At 39.3% G+C, this 26,050-nt stretch overlaps 1 protein-coding gene and 1 long non-coding RNA gene across 3 annotated transcripts; one reads left to right on the top strand and one right to left on the bottom strand.

Annotated features, from left to right (window-relative positions):
- Positions 1 to 8,351: 8,351 nt before the first annotated feature.
- On the top strand, positions 8,352 to 20,975 carry LOC146383385 (kelch domain-containing protein 1). Of its 2 annotated transcripts, none has more exons than XM_084934599.1 (19): positions 8,352 to 8,623; positions 9,096 to 9,219; positions 10,968 to 11,040; positions 11,152 to 11,194; positions 12,048 to 12,126; positions 13,342 to 13,430; positions 13,713 to 13,859; positions 13,991 to 14,042; positions 14,954 to 15,054; positions 15,435 to 15,520; positions 16,755 to 16,836; positions 16,928 to 17,013; positions 17,106 to 17,193; positions 18,310 to 18,358; positions 18,513 to 18,603; positions 18,741 to 18,841; positions 19,015 to 19,099; positions 20,362 to 20,466; positions 20,831 to 20,975. In XM_084934599.1, exons 2-19 carry the CDS (start codon positions 9,158 to 9,160, stop codon positions 20,933 to 20,935), a joined length of 1,524 nt encoding a protein of 507 aa, XP_084790725.1. In that variant the 5' UTR covers positions 8,352 to 8,623; positions 9,096 to 9,157; the 3' UTR covers positions 20,936 to 20,975. The 2 variants fall into 2 exon arrangements, with proteins under 2 accessions (XP_084790725.1, XP_084790726.1); XM_084934600.1 differs by lacking the exon at positions 8,352 to 8,623 and adding an exon at positions 8,630 to 8,741.
- LOC146383386 (uncharacterized) lies at positions 12,933 to 14,207 on the bottom strand. The gene is made up of 3 exons (XR_014800751.1): positions 14,001 to 14,207; positions 13,623 to 13,814; positions 12,933 to 13,447 (listed from the first exon to the last, which is right to left on the bottom strand). It is a non-coding gene; the product is annotated as an uncharacterized LOC146383386 (long non-coding RNA).
- Positions 20,976 to 26,050: the final 5,075 nt, after the last annotated feature.

The following is a 26,050-nucleotide window of genomic DNA, read 5'->3' as shown; positions in this document are numbered from 1 at the left end:
AAGAAGCGTAGAGCTGCCACCGGGGCAAAAGAAAAATAGAGCTATATCATGTTATAACGTGAAAAGTATATTGTTCTAACAACATTATTACACTATACATAATTATCACGTTCGTACAATATAAATATTATATTGTACGAACGTGATAATTATGTATATTGTAATAACGTGATATTATATTGTTCAAACGTGAAAGGTATATTGCACTAACATGAAAAATATATTGTTAGAACAATAAACTTTTCACGTTATAACGTGATATAGCTCTATTTTTCTTTTGCCTGGGTGGCAGCTCTACGCTTCCGTACTCGGATGAGCTTGCCACAGTTCTACAAGTTGTGCCTCCATCTCGTGTCCACTGCCGTGCTGCTCTGCCTTTTCACTTTCATTTCTGTGTTTGTGCGTGCGCAGTGTGAGAGGTTGCGTTGAGGGGCGACAGGATTTCAAACAGGTTTGATTTTCTTGCGACCATACGATTGATGATTTGGAGCTGGTTGTGAGGTGTTAATCGCTTTTCGTTACCCCATGTATACTACATGATGCACAACACACGATTAAGGCGAAACTCAGGCCGATCCCCAAAACGGTTGCGCGACTGAAAAATCGGCTCAAAATGGGCCAAAAAAATTGCACAGTGTATGCCCAGCTTTTGGAGGCTAGCTTCATCCAACTCCCTACCCTGTGGTTGGAAGGGGTGTTTTTCATCATTTTGCAGCCATGCAGACTGAGGTGTTTGTCTTCTCAGGGCAGCCATGGAGAGATTAGAGGCTACATCGCAGCTCCAGTCATGGCCAGGGCTGGACTGGGACAAAAAATCGTCCCGGGCATTTTGGCTAGAGACCGGCCCACCAGGTATTATAGGAAAAACCATAAAGCCTTTGAATGAAAACAGACGCTGTTGTGACAGTGATGTACACTGTCTTGTTGGTATATGTATGATTTCTATACATTTTACGTCAGATAAAAACTTTTTAAATGAGAATAAGAAAGAAAAGTATTTCTTTGTGCCCCCCTTTCCCTGTTAATGCCCTACCTGGCCCCCCTGGGAAAACTTTGCTAGACCCGCCCCTGCACAGTTACCAGCTGTTAGATACTAAAAAAGGATCCTGGTGTTATTTGTCCCTCAGAAACAGTTCATAGCTTCCCTTCAACTCATTCATGTCACCTAAAAGTTAAACCTGTTTCTCCATCACCTGTTCAGCTCTGATGATTCAGTAAGAACATCTCCTGGTTTCATCTTTATGTTTCCCTCTCACCAGATAACCAAACCGACATCATGACCAGCAGCTTTTACAGCCGTGGCTCCAACAAACATCAGCTGATACTAGAAATTAATATTAAATAAATTCTAACAACAGCTGATCAAGCGCAACATCTTTCTGGTGCAAAGTGGGTGATAAACAAGAAAGAGAGAAAAGCCGATCAGCTGATCATTGATCAGTTTCATGATTGAAGTAGCAACAGGAGAAGGAGGGGGAGAGGATGAGAGGAGAAGAGGCAGCTGACAGCGTAAAGACAGAATAACTCCAGCTTTGTGTCTTTTTCCATTGTAGCTGAAGTACGGGACAAACTCTGTTCGTTTTCAGCTCAATACGAAACGCGTAATATTTTTTCTGAATGCGGGACGATTCCGTTTGTACGGGATGGTTGGAAACTCTACTAACTAACCTTATGAATAAAATAAAGTTCACTATCAGTAACATCATAGCACCCACCAGCTGTATAGAAACTCTGTCATGCTAGCTAGTACGAGTTATTGTAACCGACTGTAAAAAGTCAGCACAACGAAAATAAACTACACCTGAACTTGGTTTATATCTGACCCAGATAGACTGCAGGTCATAACTTCTTACCTGAAGTTCATTTCACCTGCAGCCGCCTCGGTTCTCTCCTCCTCCTGCCTCCCCTTTCCCTCATCCACCTACTGGCCTCTGTGGAAGTTCCGCCATAGCCACCACCAAACAACTGAGTTATTTTTACACATGACCAGCATCTGGCCAATCCACCACCTTTCATTGTTTATACTCTTACAAAAAAAAAATCATCGGCCCATAAAAACGAAAAATCACCCGGTGGGCCGATGGCCAGTCCAGCTGGTCACGGCTTCCATCACTGTCTTTCCCCAGAGTAACAGCCAAACAGCGCAAGGAGGATCTATTGGTTCTTATTTTAAACTTAATCTGGAATTCATTGCAAACTGTTTGTGTGGGATATGAATGACAAGATTTTGTTTTTCAACAGGAGTTAGTAAAAAACATCTCCAGTGTGATCAAATGTTCTTGCCAAACATCTGCAGCTTGGCAGTGCATACAGTACTATAATGACCAGACCTAATTCTTTTGAAAACCATACATCTTTCCACAGGTCTCAACTTTATCAGACATCACCTAGACACAGAGCTCGATGAGGCCAGCGCAAACAGCAGCCTAACCGACTAAGATGATGGGTCAGGAAAGCCAGAAGTATGGGAGCTGGAGAGGTACCTTTCATGTCCATTCACTGGAGGTGTGGATCTATTGCATGGCTTTTCTCACATCAAGAAGCTTTCGATCAAAATCAATACAGCTCTTCATGCATCTGGAGCTTGTGAAGGACTTCTTAGTCATGCAGGACTCCTGTTCACTGCTAAACAGTTACAGCTTCACAGAAAGAACCTTGAGAGCAAACTGCTGCTGAAGCTTAACCATCACTTCACTGAGTGAAGAAATGGCACGTTTTTGCTAAATATGCAGAAATAGATGCACACCCATACAATTTATGGTAAACTGAGCTGCCTTGTATGGACATATGTTGAAGATGTCTCGTTCTAATGGTTTCTCTGAGGCTGCTGTGCCATTTGGAGCAAAAGTGAATGTAAAGTTGACAACATATCTTGTCACTGGAAATTGTTTGCACTGTTTATATTATTTACTGTAGGTATTGGTGAAAAAAGCTTTATGTTGTGAAAAACTGAAATCTGGAAATTAGAATTGTTGTGCCTTATTTTGTTGAAGTTTTTACATATATTCCTTTTGAAAATACAAAAATTTGTATATTTATTTATTTTTGTTTGTCTGATAGCATTTATTTAAAAAATAAATCGGACATTTCAAACAGTTACTCACTACTTGAGTAGTCTTTTCTCCAAGTACTTTTTTTACTCTTACTTGAGTAACTTTTTTGAACACTACTTTTCACTGTTACTTGAGTAATAATATTTTAAAGTAATGCTACTCTTACTTGAGTACAATTTTTGGATACTCGACCCACCTCTGCTAAACGGTTCAGATATTTTTCTTCACAAGCAAAGGGAAAGTTAACAGATTACATTTCAACAGTATGGCTCAGTTTTCCTACCATTACCTTTTCAGTAATACAGTAACATTAGGATTACTGTACTAACTATTAGGGCTGGGCCATATCACACCGTTCACGGTAATAATGTTGGGCAACGATAAGAAAATGAAATATCGCGATAGAATATCGGTAAAACGCGCATGCGCAGTGCCTTTGTTTTCATATGCACATGGCGGAAAAAGCATGGTTGCGGTGACGGAGAATGAGAAGGGCGAAAGCGGATCGTTATTTTTGGTAGAGCATGCTAGTGGGCCGTCGTTATTACCGTGTTTTTTGAAAAATACGGCACACTTAAAATCAATCCTTTGATTTTTCTGAAAATCGACAGTGCCCCTTATAATCCCGTGTGCCTTATGTACGAATTCTGGTTGTGTTTACTGACCTCGAAACGATTTTATGTGGTACACGGCGCTCGAAAATCTGTCAAATGTTTCAGTACGACTTTGCTAAGCTACGAACCCGCACTGCTTGATGGATTGTTGGAGCATTATGGCTACCGTAGGCAGGCGCCTCGCGGAGTGATACGTACCGTGCTTCAACATAATATTACCATATTGTGTGTGTATAACCTCTTTTTAAGTTTTGTGGATATTATACATGGTTATGCTGAGGATATGTCGGCCAGTTTCCACTGGAAATGTCTTTTGGTTAAACTGTCAGCAAGGAATTTACATTTACACTGTTACGTTTTTATATAACTTTAATGCAGATTAAAAAAAACAGTTGCTTGTTTAAGTGAAAATACATTAATGTTTTTTTTTTTTGCGCTAATAAAGTTGAGGAGTTATAAAGTATTTTGTCTAGTTGTGACAAAGTGGAGGAGCAGTTGTAATTCTCTCCATTTGTCCCATATGTGTTTACCTTTTTTTTTTTTTTTTGCACATTGTACACATTATTCTGTTTCTATGTATTTGCTATGATTTGCTATTTGTCAAGTAACACGCCCGCCTGGCATTTCCTCATTTTAAAGTCCTGATCATGTCACACATGACATCATCAGGTCAAACCAAGTGGAGGGGTTTCTTTTTCCAGAGAGATGCTTCCTTTTGTTTGTGTTAAGGTTTAAAGGGATTTGTTGAATGTTTTTCCTTTTGTTAATACTGCCATTTAGTTGTGTAAATGTGCATATTAGAAGTGTGTAGAGGTTTTGTGTTTTTAGATAATCTGTGTAGAGTTTTAGATCCCTCAGTTGAGTGAGTGGTACTGGCTGGGCAATTGGAGGGAAATTGATGGCCCTATTTAAAGCCAGTCTCTATCAGACGCAAGAGAGAGGAGAGGTGAACTGTGTCACCAGAGCCATGTTATGTTGAGTTCTGTGAATTGAATTGAATTGAATTGAATTGAATTGAATTGAATTGAATTGAATTGGGGAAGTTTTGTTAAGTTACATTAAATTAAGTTCACTGCAAATAAATTGCTCACCTTGGAAACCTAAAATGTCTGCATAGTCTGCTTCCCTACCACCTTCCTTGACGTTCGAGTCTGACTACTTCACACTAGTGTCAATTATATCGTCAGTTATATCGTTATCGCAAATTTTCAAATGTATATCGTGATAAATATTTTTGGTCATATCGCCCTGCTCTACTAACTATAGTTACAACTATGCTGTTACTCTCATATCAAAGAAGAAAAAAAATGCTCTTCAGTTGAGTGGATGCAGACTCAGCATCAAAGAAGGGTTACTGAGGCACTATGTCTTTTGGTAACGTTTATTCTTGGAGCATATCAACTCATAAGTCACCCACAGCCAGTCACAATTAAATACCAGGCCTGGGTTTGCAGTCAGTCAACTTCTATGACAAAGTAATTACCCCTAGAGACTGCTATAATTAAAAAGGCAAGGGGCATAAATTTCTAAACAATTATACACAAACTAAACTGAAGTGTATTATTAGAGCAATAATACAAAAGTATCTGAAAAACAAACAAACAAACCTAGATTTATAATACATCACAATAAAATAAGCCGCAATTCAAATATTAAAATGGACATACTCATGTACAGTACAGAAAAGCAATAAGCAATTGTGTTTTCCTAGCTAATATCTAAAACACAGGACAGAGTTAGCTACTACAAAGAGAAAATGAACATTAACAGCCTTAGAGCATCTAGCATGCCTGGATAAAATCCTCAAAAATTTAAAAAAGAACTACAAGAGAATTAATTATTGTTTTTAAGCTAAAAAAGACCCAAAGAAATACAAATGTTTATTTCCACATTTCACTAACAGAAACTAATCGCTAATTTCTTTTACTTTGAAAGCCGAACTCTATTTCCTGTCTGATAAACTAAACTTGACTGATGATCAGTCGAGTACGGTTCGGTCCATTGGAGGTATTTGTGTCTTAGAGCCTCCCTGAGCCTGACGGGGCCAGAACAGAAACCGGACCATCTATTTGATTTACAAGCCATGAAGAAAGGGACTGAAAAAGGACTGTGAGAGTGTCCGCTTGGCCAGGACCCCCATGGATAAGCACGTTTTTGTTAAGTCAAGTTGGGACAATAAGATCTTATATAAGGCAGAACAACAACACAAGAGCGGATATAATCCTTTCACAATAAAAGTGCTATGAAGAGGCGGAATAGAAAATCAAAAATCAAAGAATCAGTTTTTATTCGCAACATTTAATTAATTAAAGATTTAAATACATAATTTATTCAAATCAGTAGATTTTCATCAGCCTGAAGACCAGTACTGAGAAATTGGGTGAACGTGTGTGTATTATTTTGAAAACGAGGCTGGACCCCGGTTGGTTTGACAGTGGCAGACGGAGGTGAAAAAACGAGAAACTCACGTGTCTGTGGCTGTGGTCGTTATGTATGTGTGTGTGTTACTGTCTGTATGAATAAAACATGACAAAAAAAGAGTGGTGACGGTGGGAAACGTGACCGGCCGACTCGCATCATCAATCAGGAGAGAAGCAGACGCAGATTGAAACATTTAAAGTGATCACCGTCTTATTTTAGAAGCATTATTCTGCCTCCACACATAAAGGATAGCCGTGATTACACTTTTTAGTGCCTTAATCTACCCAGTGAGGCCAAAAAGATCATAAGAATGATGTACACGGACATGAAGAGCCTCAGAGGCAGAGATGAGCTGTGATCGTGCTCCAAAAAAGAAAACAGATGTGAGGCAGTGTCTGCAGAAATGAAATCAAAGATTTTCTCTCTGGCCCTGTGTTTACCTGCAGCAGCTGGTGCACTGAGGAGAAACCAGGCATCTTGGAGCTTCCACCAGTTAAAAGCAAATCATATTTCCATGGATACATTTGAAAGAACACATATTTATACACTCCGGAGATAAATGCAGGTGACTCAGCGTCTCTCTGGCAAAAACACATGTATGTACCATTTGATCTGTTTTCAAGTCACCAGAAGCCCAAATCTTTGGCTTTGGGCAATTTAAAGGACATGCTGTATTTACAGAAGCCTTTAATCTTTCATTTAGACCTTTAAACGGAAACCACATCCATGTGGAATTCCTCATTGCCAGCCAATGCAAGAACACTTTTGCAATCAAGAATTAAATGATTAATTGATTTACACTGATCAGAGTTGGTTGAACTTCATGGGTATTAGTTGGTTCAGAAACAGAGACCAGTGAGAGTCCATTTCATCTGCTGTGCTGAAAATCAAAGCGACAGACCCCACTCCAGACTCTCTCACATCTGCCACATGTGTTCAGTGTGAACCTGTTAAGAAAACAGGGCACCAGTGGCTGACCTGCCAGTTCTGCTGTTCTTTGGTGACTCCCAGCTGATCTGGTGTGCTGGTCCGTCACAGAGTCTGTCTCTGACATGCTCATAAGTGATGTGGTGCAGGTCGTTTTGCTGTGAACTTCCTGTTCCATGGAGCCCAGAGTTGTGTTTTTTGGTTAGAAAATGCCTAAAATACTGAAATGATCAAAGTTATAAAACCTTCAATGGCCCAAATTCAGCCTGAGTGGAAATTCAGGCAGTTTGTTTTAAATAACAAGCAGATTTTGGACCAAATTTAGTGAAGTACATAATTCAAACGACATAAGCCACGTTAACACACCAAACAACAGGACTGACAGGCCCTTACTCTGTAGTAAGTATGGATAAAGTAGTTTATCTTTTCTCTTTTCTCTGCAGTGAAGCAATAAATATGATCAGTTATTACCCTGTGAGTGTCAATGACAGGCTATTGCATTCATTTTTCCTTTAGCCTGAACACACATTTGAGCATATACAGCAAGTAAACACTAAACATTCAAGCCTGCATTTCTATTATCAGTGATAGATAACAGAAAGGTAACAAAGGCTGAAAATGTCTGTGGATTTCTCACTTTCAGCCCTTCTCCACCTCCTGTCATCTTTACTTCTTTATGAGTTTGTCGCCCCCTGTCTCTCCTCACTTCTAATTGCATGTCTGCACGTTTCATGTATTTATAGCAGCCCAATCACTACAGTCTCTGGGTTACAGTTAGATTTATACTGCAGCTGAAGGTCTTTATAAAAAAACCCCCACACATTTACAATTTAATGCTGTGCTCGGTTAGAAGTTAGTGCAGCTTTTAATGGCCTGAAATTTGAAGCACCTGGAAACAAATCAAAGATAAAGTTCGCACACTGCTGCTGTGTTTCATGTTTAATGTAAACAAACCTGTCTCAGAAAAAGTAAGACTTCAGCTAAAGAGGGTCAGGTTGCACCAACTGGTTTATTTTAACTGTGCATTACTTAACTATGCACTGAATATAAGTCACATGGACTTAATTTTAAGTTCAATCCATTTCATGTTATATTAATTTAGAAAAATATAGTCAACATTCATAAAAGTAACTTTAAAGAGTTTTAAAAACATAAAGTCATGAGTTTTTGTTGCACTACTGTGTCTCATACACTGCAGTTATGGAAAAAAGTGGAAAACCAGACAGAAAATCGTAGATAGTAAACTCAAATACAATAAGTGAGCGCCACCTGCTGTTATAAGAGAGAATATTAAAGCAAAGTGTAGAACGTGAGTGGATTTCGTGTTACGTGTAGATTAAAGAGTGTTTTCCTCACTTTTTTCTGCACTTTGCTCTCACTCTCATCCTGTTAAATGCTGACCTGCTTGGCTCGGCTCTGTGTTTGGAGGTGTTGCTGGGTAACGGTCTACCTGCAGAGGGAAGTGTAGCTTACCTGTAAGCTGAGACTCAAAGAGCAGCTGTCAGACTGTGGAGCTGAGATGACTCATCTGTGGGCTTAATCCATCAATAAAACAACGAAATAACAGGAAAGAAGCCGATTTCCTGGCAGACACAAACACCTCCACAGGTGGGTTTTATTCCGCTGCTGCTGTTGGTGTTCGTAACTGGAGCTACAAAAAGGCACGTTTTGAGATTACCTTGCATCTGTGGCACCACCTGCAGGGGAAACTGCATGAAAATTTAAGGTTTGGTCACCATTAAGAATTGAATTTTGCAAGAACCGCAATTTGTTTTGAGTAAGGATATATTATGTGTACACCTGGAAGAATTTTGTATAGAGAATATGAGTATGAAATATCAGACTGTATTAACAATGAAAATCTTCATAATATGTTTACGAAAACGAGTAAAAACGTCGGCTGCGTTATTTCACTTTTTAGGGCTTATGAGCAAAAATTGGTATGATGCTCTTTAACAACACATTGGTACCTGTGCCTTTATTAGCAGCTGTTACTTGTTCTTACAGATTCAGTAAATTTCAGTTAAAAAAAAAACAACATATTTTCATGATTGAAAAACAAACTATGTGCTTGTTACAGCTGTTACCCCAATAAAGCAAAACAGTGTGTGACACAGAGACGGAGACACAGTAGGTGTGAAGATGGCATTGGCCAGCGGTCACTGGTTGGAGAAGGAGATAAAAGGAGAAGCCCCGAGTCCTAGGTGAGTGCGCCAACCTAAATAATATAATGGTGGTGCTCTGATGCAGTATATACCACAAATAAACAGGTAACAATCACTCTTGAAAGATTAGTGCATAAATGCTAACATATGATAATGCTTAGTATATTGTGACATTGTTATAGTGAAGGTTGTTTTACACGATACGATCAGGTCAGTAGACCGTTAAAGTAATGAAATAAACTGAGTTTAATCACGTTAAAACCTTAAACCTGCATTCTTTTAAATGACCAATAGGGGCCAACTCCTCTGGTTGCAAAAATAAGTTTGGTTGGGTAGAAGTTTATGGGAAGCCCCCAGTTCCATTGCTGCATGTCTTTTAAATAGTTTGGTGACTTTATTGGCTTGTTGAAGTGTTCCAGGTTTCTTGGTCAGCTTGGTTGTCCTGAGGTTTCTGGACATGGACAGATGGAGACCCAACAGCCGAGTAGTCATTCCTGTTGGAATTCGAGAACATGCCTAATTGGTGCATTGAAATTCACATTCTCTGTGGGGGAAACCACAAAACAGGCTTGTCACCGTCTGATGACAAAATCTATGTCAACTCATGGATGTTGAAAGTATAATTTAGGCATTAGGGTACTTCAGTGGATATCAGTGGATGATGTCACTCATGGCTACGTCAGTTTATATACCATATGTCCAGTCCAGTGATTTTAGATGGTGTGGGCCGCAAGATGTCATTTATTCAATTTGTAATTGAATTTTTATCACCATAAAAACAGAAATATTACATAACACAAACTTAAAAGATTTAAAAATGAAACATTACCACAAATTTTACATTATTCTTGATTTCTGGCTTATTTTGGCTCCTGATCTCTTTAATATAGCTCATTAGTGTAAGAGCTAAAATGCAGCACTATTGGCCAAAGTAAAGCTGTTGATAAAGAATCAGCCTCAAACCAAACATCAGAAGATCAAAAGGAATCAATGACAACATGAAGCAGAAAATATGTCTTCTTATGCTAATGTGAATAAAGACTTTGGTGGGCTATAGAAGATTTTTTACATTTCAAAATGAGCTTGTAATAAGTAAAAGTCTTAAGTTTAGGAATGCCCAACTTAATGTCGTGCCAACATTTTCATCCACCTCATCATAATTCATTCTTGTAATAATTGGGCTCAAAATGGACTCAGTGAGCACACTCAAACAGCTATTGGCAGTTTTTTGTAGCTTATTACAGTTGGCAATGGTTATTGATGACTGCCAGTGGGACTGAGAGAGAGAGACTTTATAACAACAATTTGCAGACGAGCTCTGCTGGAAATGAGTTGCATTAACTGCAGTTCCAAAGGAGAAGGAATATGACTGTGAGTATTCCGAGTCTGGACCTTTGCCTTACATATCTCAGAGGTGGTTTTGGGGCTAAGAGGAGCATCAGCTCAGCAGGAGGAAATTCAGACACTCCGGGAATGAACAGCGGGCAGGCAAGTTTGCTGAGGTCTTTCCCTTACAGGTTAATCAGCATTGCTGGGAGTGTCTACAGTCTATGGGCAGGTGAGTCTCCAAACAGAAATGTTTCCAGGAAAGGGTCCAAAAAGGTAACTAGGAGAGAGACAGAGACAATGGGTAAGATGACATTAAAGACTAAGGTTCAAAGGTGGCCTAAAGTTCATCATATTGGTAAAAAACAACCTGGTGAAGAACTGCTGCACACATAATACTGAGCTCAGTGAAGATGATGTCTGACCTGCTTCTATTTCTGTGTGTTTCTTTAAATCCACAGACACGGCCACGCTTTAGCCGTGGCTGGAGACGTTGCCTTTCTTTTTGGAGGTGCCTGCAGCATCAGTCAAGAGGTGAGACCACTGTTTATTTTTCTTTTTTATTCAGTCACAGTGAAACATGAGTGAAGCATGGAGCCTGGGTGGTCTGTGCTTCTGCTAATCAGTCTTTTCTGGTTGATTCAGGAGGGCAGTGTTGTTTACTTCAGTGACTTCTACATGCTAACAGGTACAACATGCAGCTGTAGTCTTGATGTGCTTTATCTTGCATGCATTTTTGGAGGTTTGGACTTCTGCGAGTGGTATTGAGCAAAGTTTTAGGATGTTAATGATGCTGAATTTAAAACCTATTTACTGAACTCAGTTTTAAGTTCACACACAGCCCAGTTCAATTAAAAAGCCACGACAAAAAAAATCTTCTTCTTTAAATTGTACCATGATGATTAAAAACAGGAAAACAACCTAAAAAGCACCATAAGCTTTAGAAAACTGGGAGTAAAAAAAAGCTACAATAAATAAATAGAAAGAAAGAAAGTTATTATATTTTTCCAGTGGTTTGGAACAATTATCACATCTGATTAAAATTATCAGTATGTCCATTTACAGTGGCAAGGTCAGTTTTATTTACGCTATATAAAATATCATGAATACCAAAATAAAAGCCTCGCAGGGTTTTTTCTAAATAATTTTTGGCAAAAGCAAATTTATTTCTAATGTGTTTAAAACAGAAGATTAAAAACATACAAAGTGGTGTAGCTTTACAACGAAACAGCAAAATAAAACGTTACAAAGAAGTAAAACACAAGTTAACATACACACACGCACAGCCACACACAGACACCGAGTGTAGATTTGTGAGAACTAAAAGGCTTCAAGTCTATTTTTGAATGTATGCACAGATGTAACTGACCTCGGGTCGTCAGCAGGCAGCTCGTTCCAAAGAAACATGACCACAGTAACTGAAAGCACCCTCACAGGTCACGGCACATTTTATGACCTCTTAACTTACTAACTGGTTTTAAATGGCGTTATCAGATCAATTATTTTGGCCTTTGCATTTGATGTTTTGGTGTTGTTTGTAGTGACTCCTGAAGATGTGACCTGGGAGGAGATTCCTCAGAGCAGAGACGTTCCCTCGGCCAGAGAAGGGCACACTCTGTGGTAAAATACAGCACTGACTCTGAACTCTAATTATTGATAGTTTAAAACATTTTGAAATCAGTCAGTGTCAGAAAGAAATAGACATTTTTTTAATAACGTTACATAAATTCTTTTCACATTTAGCATATTCTCCATTGAATCGAGACAGATAACAATAAATGAGGTGACTATCTTTAGAATTCAAAGCAATCAAGTGGACTTTGTGTGTCCTTCTCCTGCACACTTGCTCTGAACACCACCCAAAACCAAAGAATTTCTAGTGGTGAGATGCCTTTTCTCCTGCAGTCTCATCCCTGTGTTTCTCAGCCTTCCCAGTCATGTACCCATGTCTGTTTTCTCCCCCGTCGCTCTGTCAAGCCCATGTATCTTAGTCTCGATCTCATTCTTTCTAATTCTTGTTTTATTTTAATAGTCTTATGTTTCATGTGTATTATGCTCAATTTTGCTTTCGTTGTCTTGTCAGTTAGATTAGTCAGCTGTGTTCCCACCTGTGGCCTGTTCCCTCGTTATCCTCCTTGTGCATATGTTGTATGTGTTTCCCTATTGATTACCTCCTCTAGATCTTATTGACCAGAGTTCCTGATAAGGTTTCTCTGGCTGGACTTGAAGAAGGCTCATTAATGGTTGCACAGGATCTCTCACCTGGTTCACGTTTGGTTACTTGAGTTATTTGTTGATTGTTAGCTTCGATCTCCATCGCTTTCCATGTATTATGTAAATCTGCCCCCAAGCCAGCCCTTTGGTGCCCTATCTGCACACACAGACATGTCATGGTGGCAACTGGAACCAGCAACTGGTTTTCCAAGACAAGCTTTATTGTCAAAAACAAACTCCATCTTATGATGAAGCCTCCATCGTAATTTATTCATTTGTGTTTCTCTTGAATTATATTCAAAGCTCAAGGAACTCTCCTGTAAAAAGACAGTTTTTTAAGTTCAGTGATAGCACAATGACTGTAATGTTCCCCCATCCATGTGCATGTTTTCTTCTCACTGAGCTTCTCCCACCATTATAAAAGCCCAAGACAGATAGACTAATGCTATCTGTCTTGGGCCAGGACACTCACGTTAGGTTATGTTATAATAAATAGTTCTGTTGAATATTCAAGGTTACAAATGTTGAGCAAAATAGTCATAATTACAGTTGTAGCTCTTGCAATGCTGCAACACACTGATGCATTTTTACTGTAAACACCATGTTTTGTTTCCTTCTCAGTGTTGTGAAAGGAAGGCTGTATCTGTTTGGAGGAGCGTCCAGTCCTGATGCCACTGAGTGTCTCCCAGGAGTCTACAGCTTTGATATAGGTGAGGATGGACAGCAGCTAGAAGAAACAATGAACTAGTTTAGTTTGATTTGTGTTGTGTGTGGGTCATATAAAACATGACCAAAGTTTCAAATAGTGAGGTTAGGGTCTGTACAAGTAATGACTGAGCCAAAAAGTCAGACACTTTTTTTCTACTCTTGGCTTTGTATGATGTCATAGAGTGTGTATATACCTAAATGGGATTCTCAGGTACAGAAGTCGCACGCAGAATGGGCCCCCCATAGTGACGTCCATACTTCATTAGGTTTCCATGTCCTGACAGTGACTCTGACCTGGGAGTGCTTAGCGGTTGGGGGTGTGGCCCTCAGAGCTCTAAGACACTGCTCTGCTGCTGCTGGCGAAAACATCTACGTGTACGGAGGTGCTGTGGAGGGGAATCCAACTGATGACCTCATGGTGTTCAACACAGGTTACAAAAAAATATATATACTTATGCAGCTTTCAGCTTCCTTCTTCTTCTTCTTTTTAATAAAAACAAATCACCCTATTTACATATGTTTTTACATTTTAGATTCTGATGTCCTTTCTGCTCTGTTTCAGTGTCTCTCACCTGGACACCGGTCAAAACGAGTGGATCTCTGCCTCCTGCCCTGTGAGACTTCTTCTCTGACACACTGTCAACAAAAACTGTAGTTCAAGCTTCACAGTCATGGCTCAGTGAGGGAATTTAGCATCAGATGTCATGATTTGGAGACACAAAGACAGCGTTCAGAAACAAAAAGCAAGCTGTTTATTTAGCTAATAAAAGGCCAACACGTAAATTTAAAGCTGAGGCAAAATAACAAAATCCAAGCACCTCAGAGAAATGTGAGAGGAAAGCTACATGTACAGGGCTCAGCTGAAAGACTGACAAACACAGGAACACAGCGAGGGGTACCGTGGGCAGAGGAAACAGCTGGGTGACAAGAAACAGGTGGAACTGATCAAGGATAACGAGAGAGCAGAAATGCAGTGTTATGAAAAACCATTTCCCAGTTTTTAAGGTTTTTTTTTGCATATTTCTCACACTTAGATGTTTCAGATTGTAAAACTAATTTTAATATTATAAAAAGATAACCTGACTAAGTACAGATACGTTTGCATAGCTTTCATCCTTTAATAGATGAAATCCTCATTTAAAATCTCAGCTATCTTTGTACAATATGAAAAATTTGTTGGCTGAACATGTAAGTGTGACAAATATGAAAAAAAAAAAAAAGAAATCAAGAAGGGGGCAAATACTTTTTATGTTATTAAACTAAAAGCAGAGCACAAAAGAGATGGATTTACCAAAATAAAACAGGAAGTGACTAACTGAACACTGAGATAAACCGTTACCACACTCAGGAGCAGGAACATGATAATAAAAATGTCTAATCTAAACAATACTTTAGGCCCCAAAACTTCACGGTCCAGGACCACGACTATCAGATTTTTATAAAAACAATGACAATTCTATTTTGGCAGCATACTAATCTATGAAACCCAAAAAATCTGACAGATGTGTCCTTTTTCTGTGTGTAGATGGGGTCAGAGTTGTGCTCTGGTTGGAGATCAGGTGTTCATGTTTGGAGGTTATGGAGCAGGAGGAGACTTCTGTAAAGACCTGTATGTTCTCAATACAGGTAAGAGCCAAGCTGAGGCATTTTCCAGTTCTGGTTTTCAGAGCTAGTTTTACATAGCACATAATAATTACACTTGGTGGGAGATGGAGATGATCATAGAGATCCACTAAATATTAGTGCAGCTTTGGATTACTCGCTTTAAAATGACCAGATAGATTTATTTATGCAACTTTATTTCTTGCACACGATCAAACAAAAAGTTTCTATTTACACAAATGTCAGAGATTTAAACAGTGTACGTTGAACTGCATCAGAATTCAGAGGTGCATCTAGAAAAGATCATTCATGCTTATATATACAGCAAATATACAAATTAAGTCTAACACATGACTCTTATGACTTCATCTGACCTTTGACCTTTATGTCCTTTGGGTTTTAAGAGAACCTGCAGTGGCAGAAAATGGAGGTGAAAGGAGAATCACCTGCAGCCTGCAGCGGACAAACACTGACTGCACACCATGATAAGGTATACACACACACACACACACACACATGCACACACACGCACACACACACACTGAAATGAACTATATGAATGTACTAGTAGCAGAGGAGCTGGAAAGGAAAAAAAACTATTATATATTTTACTTATTATTGAATTGGTGTGATTATAATTCATTTGTTTCTACCTATGCCATGCTTTGGAGAACCAGCTGTACTAAAATTAATATTACCGTAATATTAATATTTTAACCATCCAACCATCCATTTTTCTGCAGTTTATCTAGGCAACAGTCTGAAATACCCAGACCTTCCTCTCTCTGGCTGCTTGGGCCTTAATATTAAAAGAAAAAAACAACACGTAAAAAAAAAAAAGTGTTAGAGAGGTGGGAAGAGTAAAGGGTAAGGTCTTATAGGGAGTTGTGAGGCTGGACAGTAAGGAAGTAGAAAGGGACTTGTTAGTGATTGACTACTTAGAAGTCAAGCTGGAAAGGATGTGCAACGTGGCAGAGTGATTAATGGCAGAGATGGAAATGAACTAACAAGTAAAAAGACTGTGTTGAGAAGATGGAAGGAGTACTTTCAGGATCTCATGAATGTAGGATATATGAGAGAGGTGGACAGTTACCACCTCTCTCAAGTGGAAGGGAGGGCAGCTGTGGAAAGGTACTTGGTCCAGTTGACATATCTGTGGAGGTATGGAGATGTCCAGGAGAAAAGACAGTGGACTTTTAAACAGAGTACTTAATATAACCTTGGAAAATGAGGATGCCTGAGGACTGGAGAAGTATATTGCTACTGATTTTTAAGAACAAGTCTGGTATAGAGAAGGTGTAACAGTGAAGCTGCAAGGAGCAGAGATAGTGACGGTAGATGAGGATGGGTGTAAATGCTTGGAGTCAGCCTTCTAAAGCAACAGACAGTGCAGTGAATTTGTGCCCATTATAGAAGCAAGAAATGCAACAAATATTTAAACTTTATGCAGTTTGCATGTGTGCATATAATTACATTAGAGGACCTCCGTTTTCAGTATAAAAACAAGTAGGATATTATTTTTTAAATCACAAGAAAAATGGACAAAACAAAATAAACAAAAAAGCTGTTAAGACAGAAATATACAATTATCAAAATATATTATTTGTAAAGCAAAATAACTGTAGCTTTAAAAAACAGTCACGTTTACTCCTGAATACAATGTTTTGTTTTGTTTTTGTATTTATTTTTTTGTTGTTTATTACTTTTGGAAAAATCTCATGTAGGACATCTACCTGTTTGGTGGCAAAAGCACCAATGAGGATGGCACAGTGACGTCGTCCAGTGAAATCCACAAACTCAGTATTGGTGGGTTGGATGCTGCAAAGAAGTTAAAACTGTGACTCGTGTAAATCTGAAGAGTTAAAGTCTGTAAATACTTCACACTGTGTGTCTGCAGCGAAGACGAAGTGGAAGGTCCCGCTCTACGTCGGGATTCCTCCGACACGTCGGCATGGACACACCGCCTTCATCCTTCACAGCCATGTCAGCAAAAATAACATTTATTATTGTATTTTTATTATTACTGTGATGTGATATGAAATAAAGTGTTCTTTTTGTGCCTACTTGATTGGCAGCTGTATGTGTTTGGAGGGAAGAACGAAGAGCAGAATTTCAATGACCTAAAGGTGATGAAGCTCATTAACCCATCAGAGAGGCAACCAGGTACGTTATGGTGTATTAAAGGCAAACATACGGATGATTTGGCTCTTGTTAAAGAGCACAGGAGCTGCAGTGGCAAAGCTGTCCACAGGATGGTGCTAGAGGAGAGGTCAAATGGTCATTTAAATAGGCACAACAGGAATGGATTCAGTTTTTACACACTTTATTGTGCAGTACTTTTAAATTTTAAATTGATAAATTTAAAATCAAAAGTACTGCTTTTTTTTTTTTTTAAATGTCACATCAAACTCATTCCAGAAAGACAAAGAAAGAAAAGTTTTTCAATTTCACACATCCCCCACAGCCACAGTATGTCGTCTTCTACATTAAATGCAGCTTTTGGAACTAAAGTCACAGTAGCTGTTTCTTTAGATTCTTTTCAAGCCATTTTTTTTAAACACAGGAATTAACAATGAGTAGTTATAATAAAATGTAAAAAAAAAAAGTCTTTGTGCTCTCTGAGTTCTTTAAAAGCCATCTGGCAAATGTCAAGTAGGCTGACGTATCTTGTTACCTCTCCATAGTGGAGACAATTCAACCTTGCTTCAGTCAAGGAGTGCTGCTAAAATTGTTCCTTGATCTCGCTGACCAAGTAACTCCTTATTTACTGAGTTTGGACAGGTAGCTGTTCCTAACAAAGTGTCCTAGTGGTTACAAACTTCCTCCACTTTACAAATACTAACATCCTTCTGTTTCTGAGAACACTCAGAGCTTCAGACATGGTTTTTCTGAACTGTTTGCTACTCATTTAAATTAGCACAGATGGACTCCAAGTTGGAGATACATATTGAGGATATTTAAAGCAAACAAGATGCACCTGCTCACAGTTTGGAGCCACAGCAAAGGGCTGGATTATTTTTTTTAAATGGAAGATTTTAGTTTTTCATTTAATACACTGAAATACAAGTTTTCAATCATGAAGTCTTAATGATTAATGAAACTACCAATTAAAATTAAGCATACAACAAAGAAGAGCGCGCAAAAACTTTTATCATCGTTATGTGAGTTTAATAGCTCTCATTACATTTACATCATTTACAGCACTGCACTTGCTCCATGTGAACTCACAGATGAACTTTATGTGTCAGACTGAAAAACAAAAAACTTTTGTCTCCACAGTGATGAAGGAGATTCTGTCAGAATTTGGTCTCCAGGGTATCAGCCACAGGTCAGCAGCTGCTGTCTGTGTGTGCACACCGGCTCTCTTTCATATGTGTGTGTGTGTGTGTGTGTGTGCCATTTGAGCCTCTTGTCATGCTCTGTTTGAGTCTCATATCTCGGTTTTAACTCACTGGTTTCATTCTGGTTTTGACCGTTAACAGCTTCACTCCCACAAAAGTTCCAAACGTCCGCTACGAGCTGAGCGAGGCAGCTCCATCCGTCCAGCAGAAGAACACGATGGTGAATCCACAGGTGTCAACATAATACACTCGCCTTCATTCATTCTTTTCAAATGGTGGTAAAAAGTCATGCAGTTTCAGAGGGTTGGAAGACCGGGGTGAAACTCTGGTTACTATGCAACGCAGATAAAATTGCATTTCCTGCTGCAGGTGTTTGTCCACAGAGACTTCAGCGCAGTGCGTGATCAGGCAATGACAATGATCCAAACAGCATTCACACTGCTGGACCAGGAGTTCCACAAACTAGATCGGTACATGCACATCTTCATTTACACATTTAACTACAACTGAAAAGGCAAGAACATGCATGAGGTGACCCACTGTAGGAGCTCATCAGGCTAAAGGTTTAAGTGCCTCACCTCTAAACATCATATTTCCTGTGCTCATCCTGAATGGCTGAATGTGTTTGTTTTTTTTCTTTCAGAGAGAAGTCAGAGCTGACTAAAGCTGCAGCTGCTCTGCAAAGAGAGAAAGATGCTCATAAAGCACATAGACAACAACAACAACAGGTTCAACAGCCTTCTAACATCCACCAAGTCAACAGTGAAGCCCCCGGGGGCTGGGGCAGGTTTAGGCTGCATGCTACATGAGTATAGTTTCAGAAACCTTGTAGATATATAGTCTTTACAGTTATTCTGTACTCCTGGTATAAGGATGGTGCTATTAATGTGTAAAAGCTGCAGATAAAGGGGCCAATGTGAATGTAATCCAAGCTGAAATTGGTAACTAACTATTATTTACAAATAATATTTACAGAAACTTGGGATACACAAGACAAGGGTGCAGATTGTAAAATAAAAAAAAGGAAAAACAATACTGTTTAAAATATACAGCAGATTATTTAAACGGATAAATACAAGAAGGGCAATAAAATCGAGTAAACTCAGGAAAGAATGAGATGGAAAAGAGGTCAGTGACTCTGCTGACCTGCCTCTCTCTTTAGATTTACATGTACAGGCTTCAGGCCTCAAACCTGAACCTTTCCCCTCTCATCCTCCTTGAATGGAGTGACCTCATGCTGCTGCCGAGCCAAATTATGGATCCGCTGCTTTGATCTGCTTGTGCAGGAATGTTACGAAAACGACCCAAGAAGGCGAGGTCATCGTATGTGCAGTTTGGCATCAAGCTCTAAAGCAACAAGAGGGCAGGAAGTGAACACAGCACCACTAGTGACTCCTGTTTTAGTCCTGTGAAATCCCCCTGAGTGGACCACCTGTGATTGGTGTATTGTAAGTTTCTGCATCTGATCCCAAATACTGTAACAGTATTTGAGGACGCAATTTAAGCTGCTCAGACCCAAAAGTTAAAACACCTTTCAAAGTTTAACAGTAAAAACTGGAAATGAATTTAAAAACAAATCAGGAACTTTATCCTGGTTCTTGTTACATTAAGTCCATTTAATCCTAATCTAACCCATTAACTTCTTACACACTCTAACCCATTAATCTAATCTACCATAAAACCATTACATTTTTATCTGATCACTAACCTAATTCAATGCATGAGAGGAAGTCAGTAAATGTAGTGCACTCCAGTATGATCTAGTTATTTAAACCTAATCACATGTTAATCAGTGATATATCGTTTCTAATATTTTTTGTAAGATGTTTTAATCTGTTTTAGGATTTATTTTACTTAATAGAGCAATTTTATTGTGCAATTCTGCTTTCGTCTGCCATTTTCATATTTCAGGTGTTTTGACCCAGGATATACTTTATTTACACAAGTGTGTGTGTGTGTGTGTGTGTGTGTGTGTGTGTGTGTGTGTCAGGAGCTGCAGGAGATGCTGGACAGACATCGCTCTCAGAATGAAGCTTGGCTTCGAGCGAGAGCTGAGGAGAATGACCGAGAGAGGAGGGAGCTCTGCAGACTCAGAGTCAGTACAACAAGCAAACACGCTAACACACACGCACACTCTGCTTCACTAACATATTATTGCATTTCATGCATGTAAACAGGAAACAAGACAGTCAATAAACAAATAAAATAAGTTTTCTAACTTCCTGGTTTACGTCCACACTGTGCTGCACATCACAGCTTCACTGTTTCCAGCGCTGGCTTTGGGAAACGATCAGAATGTGAAATCACTGATGTTATTTTCAGTTTAAGGTGTCTTTATGACAGTTTAGCAGACAAAATCCATGGTAAACTGTTGTACATGCAGTCCTGTTCATCAGTTAGTCATTATTTGAGATATGTGGGAGTGTTAAATTTGATGTGTGTGATGTGTCTCTCCTCAGGAGGAGGTGTTACAGGAGCAGGAGAGACTGAAGGAGGAGCAGAGCAACATCCAGAAACGCAGCGAACACCTCCTCTCCATCATGCAGCAGTTCAAAGGAATGTGAGATAGATGGATAGATTGATGGAAAGAGAGAAATAAACAATTTTTGCAATCATAAGTCGAAAATTTGTGTCATTATCTACAATTTTGTACTCGGTATCTAAAACTTTTAACTTACTAACTCAAAACGTCTAAGAAAATAATTCAAAATTTTGAATGGCAACTTTTTCCCCCCAGCAACATAAACAGCCTTCCATAAGAATAAAAAAAATGGCCTCACTTGCAGCAGTGTCTGATGGTTAGTCCCAGTGTTAGAACAGTATTTATTAGCCTGATGTGTTTTTTCCTATAAACTGTATATAGAAGATGGATGCAACCATGATGTTTCTGATATTTTGAAGCCTTGACTCAAAATTTATGGTCACTGACAGTTTCATTTTTTCTTTCTTTAGTTTTGGTTAGTTTTTGTTTCTTTGGAGCCAGAGGTAATCATACTTAGACAAGAGGGTCGAGTGCTGCATTATTAGAAAAATACAGTTTTCTTAGCAAGCTACACCCATAACTGCCCACACAGATACCTGCTGAGTAGTGCTAAATGACAGACTGATGAAAAAGTAGAATTGCACTGACTCTGGAGCATGAAACTCTCAGATGGTCTGTCCCTCACAGAAAGCCATTTTTTTTCTGTCAGATAATCTGACTAAAGATCTCCAAAAGGCATCTGTGAAGGTTCTCAGTCATCCAGGTCATCGTAGTCTAAGGAGCTTGGAAAGAAAAGCGTCTGGACTTCTTTAAGTTGCTTGAAGACGTTTCACCTCTCATCCGAGAAGCTTCTTCAGGTCCAAGGGTAAAATGGTGGAGAGTCCCAGATCTAAACCCAGTGGGAGTTTCCCCCCAAAGAGTGACAAAAGGACCCCCTGATGATCCTCTACCTAATCACATGAGCCAAGGTGTGAAAGCGGGTGTGGGTCACAATCAGCCAGGGTTTCAGGTGAGCTCATTGTGAAACCTGGCCCCACCCTATCATGTGACTTCCTGAGGTCAGATGGCCCAGGATATGAGTGGGCGTTAAGGCGTCTGGGAAGGGATCTCAAAACTGGATTATAGATGGCAGACAGTTGGTATCGTAAACCACCGCCTCTGTTCAAAGATGGTCGCTCACAGTGGACATAAATGGCTTTTTTCACTCCTCTTTCAAACCATCTGTCCTCTCTGTCCAAAATGTGAACATTGGACACTCGAAAGAGTGACCTTTATCCTTAAGATGGACTGCTGAGTCTTGTCCTGTGGAGGTGGCTCTTCTATGTTATGCCATGCGCTTGTGAAGTGGCTGTTTGGTCTCTCCAATGTAGAGGTCTGGGCATTCCTCGCTACACTGTACAGCATACACCACGTTGTTAAGTTTGTGTGCACACAAACTTAACAATGTGGTGAAGTCTAGATGCTTTTCTTTCCAAGCTCCTTAGATATCCAAAATTCACAAATGCCATGAAATACTTGAGCTATTGAGTTCCAGTGACTCTATTTAGACAAAGGGAGAACTTAAGAGGCCAGAACTGTTTTGTAAACATGTTTATTTCTGCTGTAAAGCTGAATATTTTAACATGGGACTCTATGGAGATTGACTCACTTTTGGTTCCTCTGGTAGACACTGGAGGAACTGCAGCTCACACTTGTTTCCTTGTTTTATTTGTTTGCCGGGAAAAGCAGACACCATCTGAGTGTTCACAAGAAGACGATAACCAGTTTCAGGGTGATTTTTTTTCTTTTTTGTCGTCTGTCTGTACACAAATTACTGAACCATGACGAGCTCCAGAACAGCTGCATGATTCACAGCAGAATTACTGGAAGCACAGTAAAAAGGCACCTGTAGAACATTTTGTTTATCTGATGAAACCGTGGATATGAAGTCTTTTATTCTACTTTAAAGGGGGAAGTTCAAGCTGTTCCACATAAACACCCATCAATCCATCCATCCATGGGCTGCAGCTTATCCCAGCAAAAATGTCACAGGGCAAAAACTGTTTCATAATTTGGATTGTTTAAAGCAGTCAGTATTTCTCTTGATTGCATGAAGTAGTCACTTGTAATGGTTAAAGAAAATCCACGTTATAATTTAAGATGAAAGTTAGTAATTCCCAGTAAGTGTATATTTGTGCTGGACAAATAGGCACTTACAGGCTGTTCACACAGGAACACAGACGAGACAAAAGATGAAGGTAACCTTGACTGATTGATGAATGAGGGGAAGAGAAGAAAGAAGCCAGCAGCATAAAGAGAGCACAGACCTTGGATGAAACCTTCCTGGTGGAACCACTGCAAAGAAACCACTACAATCCTTTTAACACAGCCGAACTAAACCAAGCTGAGATGGTTTGGCATGCAGACGTGGGAACTCCTTCCAAGCTGCTGGAGGAGCTTCAGTGGTGCAAAGCCGCTATCAAAGCAAAGAGGGGGCGACTGTGAAGAATCAGGAGAATCTTAAATATGAAACCCAGTTTGTTTTCCATTTTCTGTTGTTCGGTACAAACATTTGTTATCCCACTGACTTCAGCTCTGTACTGCACTGTGGAAAAAGAGTCAAAATAAAGTGATGAATGAGTAGATGGGCTTGTACTTGTGACAAGTTCTACAGCAGGATCTTGTAATCATTTTAACTGTGTGATAGCGAGCTGTAATTATAAGTGGTTGTGGCGGGGCGTGGCCTGCCGCGCAGGTGCGTCCGCCCTCCCTGCACGGCACCGCAGACCACGCCCCACCACAGTGGTTATCTCTGTTTTCTATATGATTTTATTTGGTAGCTGCCACATATCATGAGTACATGTGATATTTTTTCATAAAGCCCATTAGCCATTTGTAATTTTTGATGGTAATCAGTATAGATGGTGACACCAGCTAGAAAATATTATTTTTTGAAGACAAAGTCAACTAGAATTCTTACTTGTTCGACTGTTCGATGTCTGAAATGACTCTTTATACCAGTGGTGTCAAACATAAGGTCCAGGGGCCACAATCAGCTTGGAAAAGACTTAAATCTGGCCCTCTGGACAGTTTTAAAAAATGTGAGGGAAAAAAGGCATACATTTTGTACTCTCAAAATGTAGAAGGCATACATTTTGTACTCTCAACTGTATTTTCATAAGTTTTACACTACTAACAAAACACTTTCATGGCCATTCATACAACACCAAGCTAATCATGTAACAGATAACAATTAAATGCCAGAGGTTCCTTTTTTTTATTTCTCACTACAGAAATGTGACTTTTTTTTAACAGTGGGCCCATATTTAAAAGGAATTTTCGTTTTCTTTGAATTAACTCTTTTAAATGTATTATTAAATTAGAAAGAGTGTGATTAGTGTAATTTACTACACCAGCATTTCTTTATCGTGTAGAAGAAGAAGCACATTGTTGAACTTGTGCTTATCACAGGGATTAAATGTGAAAGTTAAACTTTGCTACACTGACAGAAAGAGGAGATTCACTGGCTCAGTCCACTCAAAGCAGGTTGCATGTGGCCAACAATGTAAAATGAGTTTCACATCCCTGCTTTATACTGTATATAAATGATGACATACATACTGTATATCATTTTCTGTTGCTTAGGGGTGTAGTAGTAGAGGTAGTACTTTTGTTTTACTCTTCTTTGGCTCCAAGAAGCATCCTGTCCACAGCTTTGACTGCACACTGCCTTTTTAAAATGCTTTTCTGATGGTTTGATCTCTTGCTAATCCAGTGCACATGTTAAAGTGTCCTCAGGTGACCAGCAGGCCACCCTAAATTGCCTCGACTGGATTGGAAGCGTGTGCCACTGAGCTGGACCTCTCCACTATGTGCTGTTGGAGCTTTTTGGAGCATTTTAATGGCATGATCAAATTCTGTGTGGTACAGACTGTCTAGGGCTCCAGTTTTGGAAAGCGAAACTTCAGTATTTTATTAGTCTGTTACTCATTAGCACTCATTAACAGATCTGTGTTTAGGCTTTGCACCGCTACACAAACCTCTCATCCAATTACAGTCACTTCTGGCTCCAAACAACTAACATGGTGGAGTCAGTGGGTGCCAGCAGCTGTCAAATTCAGGCTTGTGAAACAGGTTGCTGTGAGTTAGTGGTGTGGGAGATCTCTTATCTGAGCGCATGCTGGATTCAATATTAGCTGCCTTAATGTGGACCAAATTGTCCATGACGGTGTACAAGACATAGTTTTTGGATTGCACACTGGTGAATTTGACACCCTGTCGTTCCATATCATTAAAAAAACTCACATTTTTACCTTTCACACTTCAGTGGTCAGTGAGTTTATTACAGCTGCAGGACTGTCAGCAGACATTAAAATGGACTTTTTAAATTAACCCATCAAAATGAGCACAACACACTCCACTAACTGACAGAGCAACACAGGCCAGACAGGAAGGGCAGAACAAGCCAGTTTATTGGTCTGTCTGTCCGTTTGTCCTTCCTGCTTGTCCCTGTTTCTGGCTGTCTCTGTCTGTCTCCTCCACTGTCGCATTCAACAGAAGGACGGATCACTATTAGGCAGGGAAAAACAGCGTAATGCGCCAGTCGGTGTACTTGAATTTCCTCTCGGTTGCACTATTTGGCAAAAGGAGTGAGGGGCGGGGAGAGAGAGTGAGAAGAGTGAAGGCGGCAGCAATACCGCCGGAAGTGTGGCTCTGGAGTACAATAAAGGCTTTATTCTCGCCTGTATGACTATTAAGTTAAATTAAATAAATTGATAGGAAATTAGATTTTTTTTGACATATGAAAATTAAGAAAAAAAATACCTTTGTGAAATAAATATAGAAGGACTATGAGTAACAGCTTCTACTTCTCCTTTCTTTAAATGCTTTTGATATGATTTGAATTTGCTGGTGTTGTAATAATGTTTTGTATCATTCAAGTTCAATATGTGAGTGTCTTTCCTATGCAACCTCAGAAAATAAAGAATATCATGTCTATGTCTTGCAAAGTTAAGTATAACTTTTATCTATAAATTTACCTTTTCTTTTTCTCTGACTATTTTTTTTCCTTAGAAAATTGACGTTTTTTCACCATAAAGTTGCAATTTCTTCCTTGCACATTTTCCTGTTTTTTCCCCTTAAACTTTGTCATGAATTTACTTAGTTTTTTTGTCAAGTTACCAATTTTTTTCATAAATTTGGCAGATTTCTTTTCTTA

Source organism: Perissodus microlepis, chromosome 7 (assembly GCF_051167445.1).
Source record: "Perissodus microlepis isolate ML-2025 ecotype Zambia chromosome 7, ASM5116744v1, whole genome shotgun sequence".
Lineage (NCBI taxonomy): Eukaryota > Metazoa > Chordata > Actinopteri > Cichliformes > Cichlidae > Perissodus > Perissodus microlepis.
The sequence above is the reverse complement of the archived record's forward strand: the minus strand, read 5'-3'. Positions and strand labels throughout refer to the sequence as shown.

What these genes read in the sequence shown, in the direction of transcription:
- LOC146383385 (XM_084934599.1), top strand. Translation starts at nt 9,158, where the DNA reads ATGGCATTGGCCAGCGGTCACTGGTTGGAGAAGGAGATAAAAGGAGAA. An exon ending in CCTGTATGTTCTCAATACAG is followed by an intron (nt 15,055 to 15,434) that starts GTAAGAGCCAAG and finishes TTGGGTTTTAAG; the next exon opens with AGAACCTGCAGTGGCAGAAA. An exon ending in ACACGATGGTGAATCCACAG is followed by an intron (nt 18,604 to 18,740) that starts GTGTCAACATAA and finishes TTCCTGCTGCAG; the next exon opens with GTGTTTGTCCACAGAGACTT.